The sequence below is a fragment of the Dreissena polymorpha genome, chromosome 2 (genome assembly GCF_020536995.1).
Source record: "Dreissena polymorpha isolate Duluth1 chromosome 2, UMN_Dpol_1.0, whole genome shotgun sequence".
Taxonomy (NCBI): Eukaryota; Metazoa; Mollusca; class Bivalvia; order Myida; family Dreissenidae; genus Dreissena; species Dreissena polymorpha.
In genome coordinates, this window is record NC_068356.1 from 153877881 (window position 1) to 153892061 (window position 14181).

The window sequence follows — 14181 nt, forward strand, 5'->3', positions numbered from 1 at the left end:
TAAATTAACCTCTAAAGCTTGTTAAGAGGTCGCCAAGTAAACATTTGAACACAAAACAGATGTGACAGACTATGTATGATTCAAACAATTTCCCAAGTCACAATGTACTTATTCTTCCTAAGAAACATATGAAAGGGTGTCCCTCTTTATGCAAAAGGTCTTAATTGAATTCAGTCCTAGATTACTAAGTGTACACTGGATACTTCACTCCTAGATTACTAAGTGTACACTGGGTACTTCACTCCTAGATAACTAAGTGTACACTGGGCAATGCAGTCTTAGATTACTAGGTGTACACTGGGTACTTCAGTCCTAGATTACTGAGTGTACACTGGGCAATTCAGTCCTAGCTTACTAAGTGTAGACAGGGTACTTCAGTCCTATATTACTAGGTGTACACTGGGTACTTCAGTCCAATATTACTAAGTGTACACTGAGTACTTCAGTCATTTACTATTAAGTGTACACTGGGTACTTCAGTCCTATACTACTAAGTGTACACTGGGTACTTCACTCCGAGATTACTAAGTGTACACTGGGTACTTCACTCCTAGATTACTAAGTGTACACTGGGTACTTCACTCCTAGATTACTAAGTGTACACTGGGTACTTCACTCCTAGATTACTAAGTGTACACTGGGCAATTCAGTCCTAGATTACTAGGTGTACACTGGGCAATTCAGTCCTAGATTACTAGGTGTACACTGGGCAATTCAGTCCTAGATTACTAGGTGTACACTGGGTACTTCAGTCCTATACTACTAGGTGTACACTGGGTGCTAACCTTGCTGTAGAAGTATCTGCACACAGCCTCCTGGGACCAGGGTCTCATGTAGTACTGGGCGTGCCTCTCCTCCTCTGGGTTGCCTGCAACATCTGTCATCGTCTGAAACACAAAGAACCTCAAAAAGATTATCATCAACTCTTAAAATATACCAAGCAATACAGGGGTGTCATCATGGAAAACACCTCAGGGAAGGAGTCAAGGTTTTCCCAAGATTTGACCTTGTAACCTGGTTTGTATATGCAATTGCCCCAGATTTAAAATCAGCCTAGTTATCATCCAGATAAACTTTCTACCAAAGTTTTATTTAGAATGGATGAAAGTTGCATGGTAACCGCATACTGCACCACCGCGGACAAATGATGCAAGATTGACATCTTGAGGACACTGACATTAAGGGCACAGGTCTGACTCACCTTGAGGTAACGGGTCTGAAATATCAGCCAGTAGTTGATTAACTCACCTTGAGGTCACGGGTCTGAGAGAAAAGCCAGTAGTTGATGAACTCACCTTGAGGTCACGGGTCTGAGAGATGAGCCAGTTGTTGATGAACTCCTGTGGGTCCTTGGAGAAGCTCAGGAAGAACTCACGGTTTGTCTTCAACTGGTTGATGGTCTCCACAGTCTCGTGGATCTGAAAACAGGAATCATGGTTTGGGGGAAGTAAGGAAATGTTCCACACTTTAATTGCAACGGAGGTGAACTCGTGTTTAACTTAATTTCAAGGAAGGCAATCTGAAGTTAACCTTATTGTCCATTGAGGCATTCTAAAGTAAACCTTTATTGTCCATTGAGGCAATCTAAAGTAAACCTAACTGTCAATGGAGGCAATCTCAAGTAAACCTTACTGTAAATGGAGGCATTTCCAAGTAAACCTTACTGTAAATGGAAGCAATCTCAAGTTTACCTTATTGTCCATTGAGGCAATCTAAAGTAAACCTAACTGCCAATGGAGGCAATCTCAAGTAAACCTTACTGTAAATGGAGGCAATCTCAAGTTTATCTTATTGCCAATGGTGAGAATCTTACGTTTACCTAATTGCCACGGGGGAGGGGGGGGGGGGGCAATCACAAGTTTACCTTATTTTCCAGGGAGACAATCTCAAATTTACCTTTATGCCAAGGGAGACAAACTCAAGTTTACCTTATTGTCAAGGGAAGCAATCTCATTCTGGCTTTGTGTGGACAGCAGGAATGAGTTCATCTGTTGCTTCAGAGTGTCATCCTAAAAAAACAACACGTGGCAATTCTTACATGCCCTCACCCTTGTTGTAGTAAAGATATGCAAATGCAAGAACAAGGGCAAGTATCTACAAAGCCATTTATGGAAAAGTTAAACACCTGGAAATTTATTTAAATAGAAAATTCACGAAAGTTGTAGACTTGAAATTCAAAGTTGCTCTACAGGTGATCGTTTTGGCAACAATCTGGAAAAACTGGGTTTAATACACGTGTGTTAAGTGTCAGCCCAGATTAGCCTGTGCAGTTCACACAGGCTATTCAGGGACGAGACTCCACTTTTATTGTATTTTTCATTTGAAGGATATCTGTTCTAAATAAAGATCTATTTTAGGTGGAATGTGTCTTCCCTGATAAGCCTAATCTAAGACAACACTTGAAGCCCATGCATGAAGCAAAGTTTTCCCATTTTTTTCCGCTGTTATGTTGTGTTTTTTGAGTGTACATGAAGTCTCTTTCTAAATCAAAAATAAAGTTTATTGGTATGTGTCAACCCCAATTAGATTGTGTTGACTACACAGGCTAATCTGGGACAACACTTAACGCATCCAGCCCAATTTTCCCACAGCCAGGCTTATTTCATTCAGAACATGAGTACTTACACTAGGGCTTCAATAACCGCCGTTATCATATCACAAATCATGAAATGAACTCGTGAGAAAACATTGCAACTGACCTAGAAATATTTTAAGCATTCACAATAGTTTTGTCCTCTCAATCTTAAATATATAAAACATTCCTGAAATTAAATGACAGCTCTTCTGCTAAATTTATCCAGCGCACAAAAAATAGAAATCAGTACAATTATGTGCTATTTCTGGAGTGCCTATCAGGTTTACAAAGAAATGTCGCCAAAACAAACCTTGGATCAATCTAGTCCAAACACACTGCCCCCCCCCTCCCCTTGCTGTTTTACAATGTGACAGGGATGGCATAGAGATTGGTAGCATTACTAGGCCAACAATAAATATCAACCCACAAACTTCACTATTTGTTTACCATCATCAACTAGGCCAACAATAAATATCAACCCTCAAACCACAATGTATGTTTACCATCATCATCAGTATTGTTATTATATAAATTAAACACTGTACTGTGTGAATTTGGAAAGAGACATCAAGCTTGGAATGGTTACCATTTTGTTTACTGTCTCCAACAAAACTGTTAATTTTATCTTCAAAATGTATTTTTGTAATATTCTGTAAAACAACTACTATAAGACACACTTATTCAACAACAATTAACGTATTTTATTTTTTTAAACTGTATTGTTCAACTGTGTTCATGGATGCATTAACATGGTTTAATTGTATATAAATTAAAAATCCATCTAAACATCCACTCCTGAGTAGTAAAATCAATTTTAATGATGCAGTAAACTATGCAAGTGTCTATTGTACTAATAATCTCTAATTAACCCTTACAATGCGGGAACCGAATTTTTAAGGCCTTTGCAAACAGTTTAGATCCAGATGAGATGGAGCCTCATCAGGATCCAAACTGTTTGCTATTCTGATAGTATTCTTTGAAAAAAATCAAAGAAAATGCGAATTTTATAAATTCAGCAGACAACATTTTAGCAGACGACAAATTTCCCAGCATGCAAAGGGTTAAAATTTATCAATACAACCAGAATAAAGCATAGCTGAAAAAACACAGATTATTCTAAGATTGATGTCTTTTTCCAACTTCACAACATAGTGCGCTCTAAGCAGAAAGGGCAAGTATGGCCAATACCTTCTGAGAACAGTGGAAAAAGACAGAAGTAAATTGTAAACACAGTGCTGGTCTGTTTGTTAAAACTTTACAACTTAGATGCATATTTGGACGCATGTGTAGTCCCTCAGAAAGTTGAATTTATTGCAAGACCTTTTTTTGCACATAGCCATTTTCACTTTTCCGTGCTACACACAGGCTGTTCTGGTTTTATGCTGTTTACACATAGCCATTTTCATTTTGCATCTCAGTGGGAAAGGGTTAAAGAAAACACCCAATCGGCTAATAATTTACCATGGCTAATTAACGCTTTTGCACATTGGTTCTATCAAATACAGAAATGCAATTGTTCTGCAATGGTTAACAAACAAATTTTTAACCTTGGCCTTTCACATGTTCTGCGTTCAATGGGCCATAGTTGGAGTATTTCAATTTTGGAAGCTATTAATACCCCAGAAGTGTTATCTTTACATTTAATCTGGTTTCATTCACCTAGTTTATGAGATAACAAACTGCGTTGTAGTATTGTAATCCAAATATGGAGTTTCTGTCCTATAAGCTAGCTTATGCAATAACCAAATGCGTTGTAGTATTGTATTACAAATGTCCTATAAGCAAGGTCAAAGCACTTTTATGAGCGGACATTTAATTACCCGACAATCCATATTTAGTTTGTACAAATTGAGCTTGGCTGGTATTCAGTTCACTTTTAACCTGTTACTTAGTAGTAGTAGTAGTAGAAGAGGACACTGTACATAGCTATGAACAAGGGTGATGTAATGATGCTGTGATTTTAAATGAGCCTAACCCTGGGAAAACGGGGTTTAATAAATGTTATTAAAGTGTCATCACAGATTAGCCTGTGCAGTCTGCACTGGCTAATCAGGTACAACAATTCTTTTGCCTAAACTGGAGTTTCGTTCAGAACAGATTTCTTTAAAACGAAAAATTCTGTAAAAGTGGAAAGTGTTGTCCCTGATTAGCCTGTGTGGACTGCACAGGCTAATTTGGGACGACAGTTAATGCATGCTTAAAATCCCTGTTTTCCCACAATGTGGCTCAAATGATTATGTTCACAATGCATTCTTCATTTTGATTGAAGTTTTAATATTTTTTCAGGGTTATTTTGTTGATATAATAAAATACATGCATTTTGGAATCAACAGATTTTAATGAAAATTTATGTTAAAGGTCAATTAGGGGGTGTTTTAATTAAACACAATTATACTGTATTTTGTTCATTTGATTTTTTCAGACACAAATAAGTTAACAAATTATATATTTTGATAAAGTGAAATAGTATTTATAAATCAATATAATTACTGTGTTGCAAGTTTTCAGTTTTCAACAATAATGCATGGAAAAATTCATGAGATGCCACAGCTAGTAATATGTCTACAAGATACTGTTGCACAGGTGAGGACTGCACAGGCTTATCTGGGACTACACTTTACACAGATGGGAAGTGCTTTGTGAAAAGAGGATTTAATGCATGAGGGTAAAGTGTCATCCCAGATTAGCCTGTGCAGTCTGCACAGGCTAATCAGTGATGACACTTACCGCCTAAACTGGATTTTTGCAAAGAAGAGACTTTCTGTGAACAAAAAATACCATAAAAGCTGTGTCGTCTCTGATTAGACTGTGCGGGCCTGGGACGACACTTTACCCACATGACTTAAACCCCTTTTTCCCAGAGCATGGCACAGATGATTCAAGCCCAATTTTCCCAGAGAGTGGCTCGTATTAATTGCAAAACTCCCCTGTAATGCTAGCCCAAAACTCCCCTGTAATGCTAGCCCAAAACTCCCCTGTAATGCTAGCCCAAAACTCCCCTGTAATGCTAGCCCCAGAGCAATTGTTCTGTGTAGTGGATTTATTATATAAAGATGTTTCACGGTCTATTTTATTCAACAAACTATTTTATTTACACATCAATTGGAAGTACACACCTTTACTTTAAAGATTGGTTAAGTTATTATGTTGTTATGGGTTTCAAATGTAAACTTCTGGAGGAATTTTAGAAAGCAAAAATGCTTTTAATGGTAAACAAAGTCGTATTTTGGCTTCACATGTGACAATTTCTGGGCCCAGGACACTGACAGTTACTGAGGGCAATCTCAAGTTTATCTTGTTAAGTGAGCTAATCTTGAGTTTATCTTGTTTAGTCAGACAATCTCAAGTTTATTTTGTTAAAGAGGCATTCTAAAGTTGTACCTATTAAGAAAGGCAAGTTTCTCAAGTTTATCTATTCAAGGAAAGCAATAGCAAGTTTATTAAAGGAGGCAATCTCAAGTCTATCTTGTAAAGGGAGACCCTCTAAAGCTCACCTTGTTAAGGGAGGAAATCTCATGTTTATTTTGTAAAGGTACACAATCTTAGGTTTATCTTGTTAAGAGAGGAGATCGCAAATTTATCTTATTAATGGAGGCAATCTCAAGTTTATCTTCTTAAGGGAAGAAATCTGAAGTGTATCCTGTTAAAGGAACAAATCTTGAGTTAATCTTGTTAAGGGAGGAAATCTAAGTATATCTTGTAAACAGAGGAAATCTTGAGTTTATCATATTAAGGGGTGCAATCTCAGGTTTATATTGTTAAGGGAGGCAATCTCAAGCTAATCGTATTAAGGGACCCAATATCAAGTTCATCTCGTTAAGGAAGGGGATCTCAGTTTATCTCCTTAAGGAAGGATATCTCAAGTTTATCTTCTTAAGGGAAGCAATCTAAGGTTTATCTCCTTAAGGGAGACAATCTCAAGTTTATCTTTCTTTTTTAAGGCAGCAAGGTGAAGATCTCCTTATTAGCACGAGATACATTGTAAGTTTACCTCATCATACTTAGAGGAAATCCACATTAAGGGACACAATGTTAAGTCTACTCACCACCTCCACATCGATATCGTAGCAGGCAGTCTTGCGCGCGTCTGGCCCCTCCACAGTGATCACATGATTGATTACAATTGGGTCGGGAGGCATGAGCAGGGTGTGAAGTTTACCGGGAATCTCTGCAAACTTCATACGCTTGCACTCGAATATCTGTAAACAGAATTTCAAACTTCATACACTTGCTATCGAACATCTGTAAAAAGGAATGAAAACTTCATACACTTGCTATCATATAAACAGCAAAGAAGTGCGTGAAGTGTGTAAACAGGCACTCAAATATATGTAAACAGGTCTACACAAATGGTGTGAAGTGTGTCAACAGGCACTTGAATATCTGTAAATAGGCACAAGGTGTGATAAGTGTGTAAACAGGCAATTGAATATCTGTAAACAGGCACAAAGTGTGTGAAGTGTGTAAGCAGGCACTTGAATATCTGTAAACAGGCACCAGGTGTGTAAACCTGCACTTGAATATCTGTAAACAGGCAGGAGGTGTGATAAGTGTGTAAACAGGCACTTGAATATCTGTAAACAGGCACTAGGTGTGTGAAGTGTGTAAACAGGCACTTGAATATCTGTAAACAGGCACGAGGTGTGATAAGTGTGTCAACAGGCAATTGAATATCTGTAAACATACACAAAGTGTGTGAAGTGTGTCAACAGGTACTTGGATATCTGTAAACAGGCATGAGGTGTGTGAAGTGTGTAAACAAGCACTTGAATATCTGTAAACAGGCAGGAAGTGTGAGTAAACAGGCACTTGAATATCTGTAAACAGGCAAGGGGTGTGTGGAGTGTGTAAACTGGCACTTGAATATCTGTTTACAGGCACAAAAAGTGTGAAATGGTTACATCAGCACTGGAATATCTGTAAACAGGAATGAAGTGAGAATAGTAAAATTATTGTGAAGTTTGCAAGGAACCTCAAGTCAAGCAACATACAAAGATCAAGGTTTTAAATGGGAGAATTCCCGCCACATTTGACTTCTGGTTTTCCTTTGTGTCTTGAATGAAATATGAAAATTATGAATATCGTCTGCTTCCGTTAAAATACAATACTTTTTGTGGGCGTAATTTATGTGCGTTAAGTGTTGCCCTAGATTAGCCTGTGCAGTCCACACAGACTTATCAGGGACGATACTTTCTCCTTTTATGGTAATTTCGATAAGTGTCATCGCAGATTAGCCTGTGACGTACTAAAAGGGGAAGACAATATCTGCCTAATCTGGATTTGCTTTTAGAAGAGACTTCCTTTAAATAAGCAGAAAGTGCCATCCCCAGCATGTGCAGACCACACTTTCTTATCTGGGATGACACTTAACACACATGCATTAAGTTCAGTTTTCCCAGAACCAGGCTCAAATAGTGGCCAAACATGACAAAGAATCATGTTCTGAGAAAACTGGGCATAATGCATGTGCGTAAAGTGTGGTCCCAGATTAGCCTGTGAAGTCCGCACAGGGACGACAATTTCCACCTAAATTAGATTTTTGCAAAGAAAAGACTGTATTTTAACAAAAAATGTAATTAAAGCGGAAAGTGTCGTCCCTGATTAGCCTGTGTGGACTTCACAGGCTAATCTTGGACAACACTTTACGCACATGCATTATGCTCAGTTTCCTTAGAACGCAACTCCATAGTTGACACTTGTTCTAGATATCAGTTGTTAGTTACTGAGAGACTGTTCTTCTCACCTGTTCTAGATAATGGTCAAAGTTTATGTATTGGCGCTAGCAAAGAGGACACATTTCTCACCTGTTCCAGATATCGGCCACAGTTGATGTATTCGTGTTACCAAAGAGGACACAATGCTCACCTGTTCAAGGTATCGGTCACAGTTGATGTACTCGCGTTCATGCGAGTCCTGCAGCTTGTGGGTCTTGATGTACTGCCAGAGGGCGTTGATGATGACAGGCCTTGTCTGAGTGTGCACGCCCAGCAACCGGGCTAGCCGTGGGTCCAGCTTGAACTGCGCAGGCTGAAAAGGCATACCATTTGAACAGGTCAGTCAGAAAATACAACATAGGTCAAAAATGCATGCAACTTGAACAGGATAGGCTGAAAATGAATACAACTTGAACAGGATAGGCTGAAAATGAATACAACTTGAACAAGATAGGCTGAAAATGAATACAACTTGAACAGGATAGGCTGAAAATGCATGCAACTTGAACAGGATAGGCTGAAAATGAATACAACTTGAACAGGATAGGCTGAAAATGAATACAACTTGAAATTGTCAGACTGAAAAAACAACATAGGCTGAAAACAATCAAAATTGAACAAACAGACATAAACAAATATAATATAAATATAACTTGAAGAGACAGACTGAGCAAAATGAAAATGCAATACATTACATTATAAGACATTTAATTTCTGCTTAATATAAATGGAAACAGAGACTACACTGTGTTTACAGGGGGGACAGCCTTATTTGGGCTGTTAAACTTACAGAAAAACGGCCCTAAAACAGGTACAGACCTGATAGTCCAGCATCAACAGCACAGTGCATCTCACGTTCTGATCACCGGGACGCTTCACTTGGAAGCCGTCTGTCTCCTGGGTGTTAGCAGTACGATGCCACTGAAAATGTAAGAAAATTACACTGAGCCGCGTTCTGAGAAAACGGACTGCACAGGCTAATCAGGGATGACAATTTACGCACATGCATTATGCCCACTGTTCTCAGAACACGACTACATTGATCCCATCATAGCCTTTACCACTTAGGTACGCATTTTGAACTGTTTGTTGTCCCTTAAAATCAATATTAATTAAAGACCTTTTTTTACTAGATTCAAGCTTTAAAAGCTTCATTTCCAATCCTGGGGTGCTGATAAGTAACAACAGCATACAACCTGAACAGACGTGAGTTTCTCACAGGCAGTTCTGGTGTAATGCTGGCTGCTGCATATAGCCACTTTTGCTTTGCTTGTGAGCCAGAAATGGTTGACGTTGAAAAATATTTGTTCCAAGTTATTGAGAGAAATCCTTCAATAGAAGAGTGTTGACAAGTTTGCAATCACACTGACAGACAGAGAGTAGGTGACAATCTATTTAAACTTGTAAATGATAAACACAAACTACATCAACCCTTTCCCATTCAGAAGCAAAGTGAAAATGTGCAAACAGCATAACACCAGAACAGCCTGTGTTTAACTCGCAGTCTGTTCAGGTTTTATGCTGTTTGCTGTTCATAAGTATCTAAGGGTTTGAAATGCTTCTATATTTAGTACAAGAGCACCTCCTTGCGGGTGCAGACTGCTCATCTATTTTTCTTTTAAAGGTGAAGGGACCTATCTCAATACTTCAATCACAAAGGAGGGAGGGGTGGGGTGGAGAGGGGTGTACAGTGTGGGTGTGTGGTCATTTATTACATTATCTTCCAAAAATAAGAAAAAAAATGCAAACAAAGAATTATAATTTTTTAATTTTTTTTTTTGGGGGGGGGGGAGTATTCTTGGGTGGGATTGTTGGACGGTATTTCAGAAATAAAATAATAACTTTTTTTTTTTTTTTTTTAACCATGTTTCAAAAACCAATTGGGGGGGCGGTGCGGGGGTATAGTATGAGGGTGTAGTCATTTATTAGATGATCTTTAAAAAAAAATGGGGGGGGGGGGATTGTGGGGTGGGGGGCGTGGGGGATGGTTTGAGTGGAGTCTATTGTAGTATGTCAGGAAAGAGTTGTTTTTTCAAAGTATCAATCAATTCTAATCATAAATAAAGAATTTATGGCAATTTTAGCAAAATTTAATAATTTGACCTTAATAGTTAAGGTCATTCAATGGTCAAGGTAAAATTCAACTTGCCAGGTACAGTACCCTCATGATAGCATGAAAGTATTTGAAGTTTGAAAGCATTGGCCTTAATACTTTAGAAGTAAAGTGAATCTAAACACAAAATTTAAAAGTAAAAAAAAAGGGCCATAATTCCGTCAAAATGAAAACCAGAGTTATGCAACTTGTCCTGTACTGTCCCCTTATGATAGTTTGTGAGTGTTCCAAGTATGAAAGCAATATCTATGATACTTTGGGAGTAAAGTAGACCAAAACACAAAACTTGATCAAATTTTCAATTTCAAGTATAAAAGGCCCATAATTCAGTCAAAATGCCAGTCAGAGTTACATAACTTTGCCTGCACAGTCCCCTTGAGATAGTTAGAAAGTGTTGCAAGTATGAAAGCAATAGCTAGGATACTTTAGGAATAAAGTGGACCTAAACACAAAACTTAACCAATTTTTCACTTTTCTAAGTATAAAAAGGGCACATAATTCTGTCAAAATGCCAGTCAGAGTTACATAACTTTGCCTGCACAGTCCCCATATGATAGTTAGTAAGTGTTGCAAGTATGAAAGCAATAGCTTTGATACTTAAGGAATAAAATGGACCTAAACACAAAACTTAACCAAAATTTCAATTTTCTAAGTATAAAAAGGGCACATAATTCTGTCAAAACGCACGCCAGAGTTATCTGACTTTGTCTGCCCAGTCCCCTCATGACAGTAAGTAAGCGTACCAAGTTTGAATGCAATAGCATTGATACTTTCTGAGTAAAGTGGACCTAAACACACAACTTAACCGGACGCCGACGCAGATGCCAAGGTGATGACAATAGCTCATTTTTTTTTTTAAATAGATGAGCTAAAAATGACATTAACCTTTGTCACACTCATTCCATGTCAATCCCTGGAATACTCTGTAAGAAATACATGTATACAGTTTCAGTACAATTGCTAAACAAGGGCTGTTTGTAAAACATGCATGTCGCCCATATGGGCTGTCCGTTGTAGTGGAAGCCATTGTGTGAATACGTTTTTTGTCACTGTGACCTTGATCTTTGACCTAGTGACCTGAAAATCAATAGGGGTCATCTGCGAGTCACGATCAATGTACCTATGAAGTGTCATGATCCTAGGCAAAAGCGTTCTTGAGTTATCATCCGAAAATCATTTTACTATTTTGGGTCACCGTGACCTTGACCTTTGACCTTGTGACCTCAAAATCAATAGGGGTCATCTGCGAGTCATGATCAATCTACCTGTGAAGTTTCATGATCCTAGGCATATGCGTTCTTGAGTTATCATCCGAAAACCATTTTACTATTTCGGGTCACCGTGACCTTGACCTTTGACCTAGTGACCTCAAAATCAATAGGGGTCATCTGCGAGTCATGATCAATCTACCCATGAAGTTTCATGATCCTAGGCGTATGCATTCTTGAGTTATCATCCGGAAACCATTTTTACTATTTCGGGTCACCGTGACCTTGACCTTTGACCTAGTGACCTCAAAATCAATAGGGGTCATCTGCGAGTCATGATCAATGTACCTATGAAGTTTCATGATCCTAGGCCCAAGCGTTCTTGAGTTATCATTCAAAAACCATTTTACTATTTCGGGTCACCGTGACCTTGACCTTTGACCTAGTGACCTCAAAATCAATAGGGGTCATCTGCGAGTCATGATCAATGTACCTATGAAGTTTCACGATCCTAGGCCCAAGCGTTCTTGAGTTTTCGTCTGACAACCACCTGGTGGACGGACCGACAGACCGACCGACAGACATGAGCAAAGCAATAAACCCCCTCTTCTTTGAAGGGGGGCATAATTAGTTTTAACAAGAGATGTGTTTGTCAGAAACACACTGCCCCCTACTGCGCCGCTTTAATACATGTTTTTTTACCTTTGACCTTGAAGGATGACCTTGACCTTTCACCCCTCAAAATGTGCAGCTCCATGAGATACACATGCATGCCAAATATCAAGTTGCTATGTGAAGGGACATAGAAGTTATGAGCATTTTTCGAAACCTAAATGCGAAACCTAAATGCAAAGTGTGACGAAAAGACAGCCAGACAGACGGACGGACGGTCCGATCACTATATGCCCTCCTTCGGGGGCATAAAAATGTATCGAGTACAAACAATATGCAAATTTCTAAGCGTAAAATGGCCCTAGTTATGAAAAATTTCAAACACCAGTTATTTTGGCTTATGGGGTGATTTAATATGGGTAATATAAGTGTGGAAACTGAATGAAAACCCTTAGGCCATTCCTTAAACACCAGCAAAACGAAAAACTTTAACCTAGCTTGGATGCTGACGCTAGGGCAAGTAGAATAGCTTGCATGTGCTACGAAAAGTCGAGAAAAGAACTACTCTAATTTTTTCTAAGGCTTGTCAACAATCCCTATGAAAGAAATCTTCCAATGCCATTCATTTGAAAAATGGGACAGCGAGCAAAATGCCAAATGTTCTAAACCTCTGACATGGTTTATAGGTAGGTCCCATTATGCATGAGTTGACAGATAGACTCTCACAGGTTACACCTTCATTAACATGTATTGCTTTCTGATTGACACGAAACCTGTAAAGTCATGTTAAGAGGACAACTAACATGAGTGACCATGAATGTATTCGATCTGAGTGTAAAATGTGCCAGTGGATCACATGGATTCTAAACTGGGACAACCACAGCCTGATCTGATAACATCATAACAATTAGGTTAATGATGTAAACCTTTTATTTACAAGTGGCTTGTTCCATTCACAGGATTGTGCTACAGAATTTAAACCTTGAAAGCTCCCACTCACATTTTGACCTGATCGTAGTTCTTTAGAAAATAATTTAAAAGTATGATCAAAGAATTAATTATGTTGAAGGTGGATTAGTCCGCTATTGGTTAAATGCGAATGGAAGTGTTCATTCATTCTTTTTTGTGTTCATGTTGTGTATAGAGATAAAGTGATTTAACCCTATTCACTCAGATAAACATATGTCCCGTTTGAAGCCCCTTAGAAAATCAGTGTAAATATAAGATCTTTCTTAATATTCAAGTTTAAAAGGCTTTATTTCCAACCCTAAGATACTGATAAGCAAAAAACTGCATAAAACCTGAACTGACTGCCACTTATTCCCAGGCTGCTCTGGTTTTATGCTGGTGCCAAATAGCAAATGTTCACTTAAACCTGAACTGACCGCCACTTAGTCCCAGGCTGCTCTGGTTTTATGCTGGTGCCATATAGCAAATGTTCACTTAAACCTGAAGTGACTGCGAATTATTCCCAGGCTGCTCTGGTTTTATGCTGGTTCCATATAGCAAATGTTCACTTAAACCTGAACAGACTGTGATTTATCCCAGGCTGCTCTGGTTTTATTCTGGTAACGTATAGCAAATGTTCACTTAAACCTGAACTGACTGCCACTTATTCCAAGGCTGCTCTGGTTTAATGCTGGTGACATATAGCAAATGTTCACTTAAACCTGAACTGACTGCCAGTTATTCCAAGGCTGCTCTGGTTTTATGCTGGTGACATATAGCAAATGTTCACTTAAAACTGAACTGACTGCCAGTTATTCCAAGGCTGCTCTGGTTTTATGCTGGTGACATATAGCAAATGTTCACTTAAACCTGAACTGACTGCCACTTATTCCAAGGCTGCTCTGGTTTTATGCTGGTGCCATATAGCAAATGTTAACTTAAACCTGAACTGACTGCCACTTATTATCAGGCTGCTCTAGTTTTATGCTGGTGACATATAGCAAATGTTCA

General features: G+C 38.6%; 3 protein-coding genes across 4 annotated transcripts in view; 2 read left to right on the plus strand and 1 right to left on the minus strand.

Annotated features, from left to right (window-relative positions):
* LOC127869527 (calcium-binding protein P-like) overlaps window positions 1-14181 on the plus strand; it is a 141693-nt gene that overhangs the window by 48736 nt on the left and 78776 nt on the right. The gene's annotated exons all lie outside the window — the stretch shown is intronic.
* The window catches only part of LOC127869526 (cyclin-dependent kinase 5-like), a 159672-nt gene that overhangs the window by 35794 nt on the left and 109697 nt on the right, over window positions 1-14181 (plus strand). The window lies entirely within an intron of this gene.
* The window catches only part of LOC127869524 (SWI/SNF-related matrix-associated actin-dependent regulator of chromatin subfamily D member 1-like), a 53219-nt gene that overhangs the window by 1773 nt on the left and 37265 nt on the right, over window positions 1-14181 (minus strand). For both annotated transcript variants that reach the window (XM_052412160.1, XM_052412161.1), the window contains 6 exons: window positions 9109-9210; window positions 8441-8602; window positions 6622-6774; window positions 1929-2009; window positions 1296-1418; window positions 786-887 (listed from right to left, as the gene is read on the minus strand). In XM_052412160.1, coding sequence (XP_052268120.1) covers window positions 786-887; window positions 1296-1418; window positions 1929-2009; window positions 6622-6774; window positions 8441-8602; window positions 9109-9210 — 723 coding nt within the window. The remainder of the gene's footprint in view (window positions 1-785; window positions 888-1295; window positions 1419-1928; window positions 2010-6621; window positions 6775-8440; window positions 8603-9108; window positions 9211-14181) is intronic.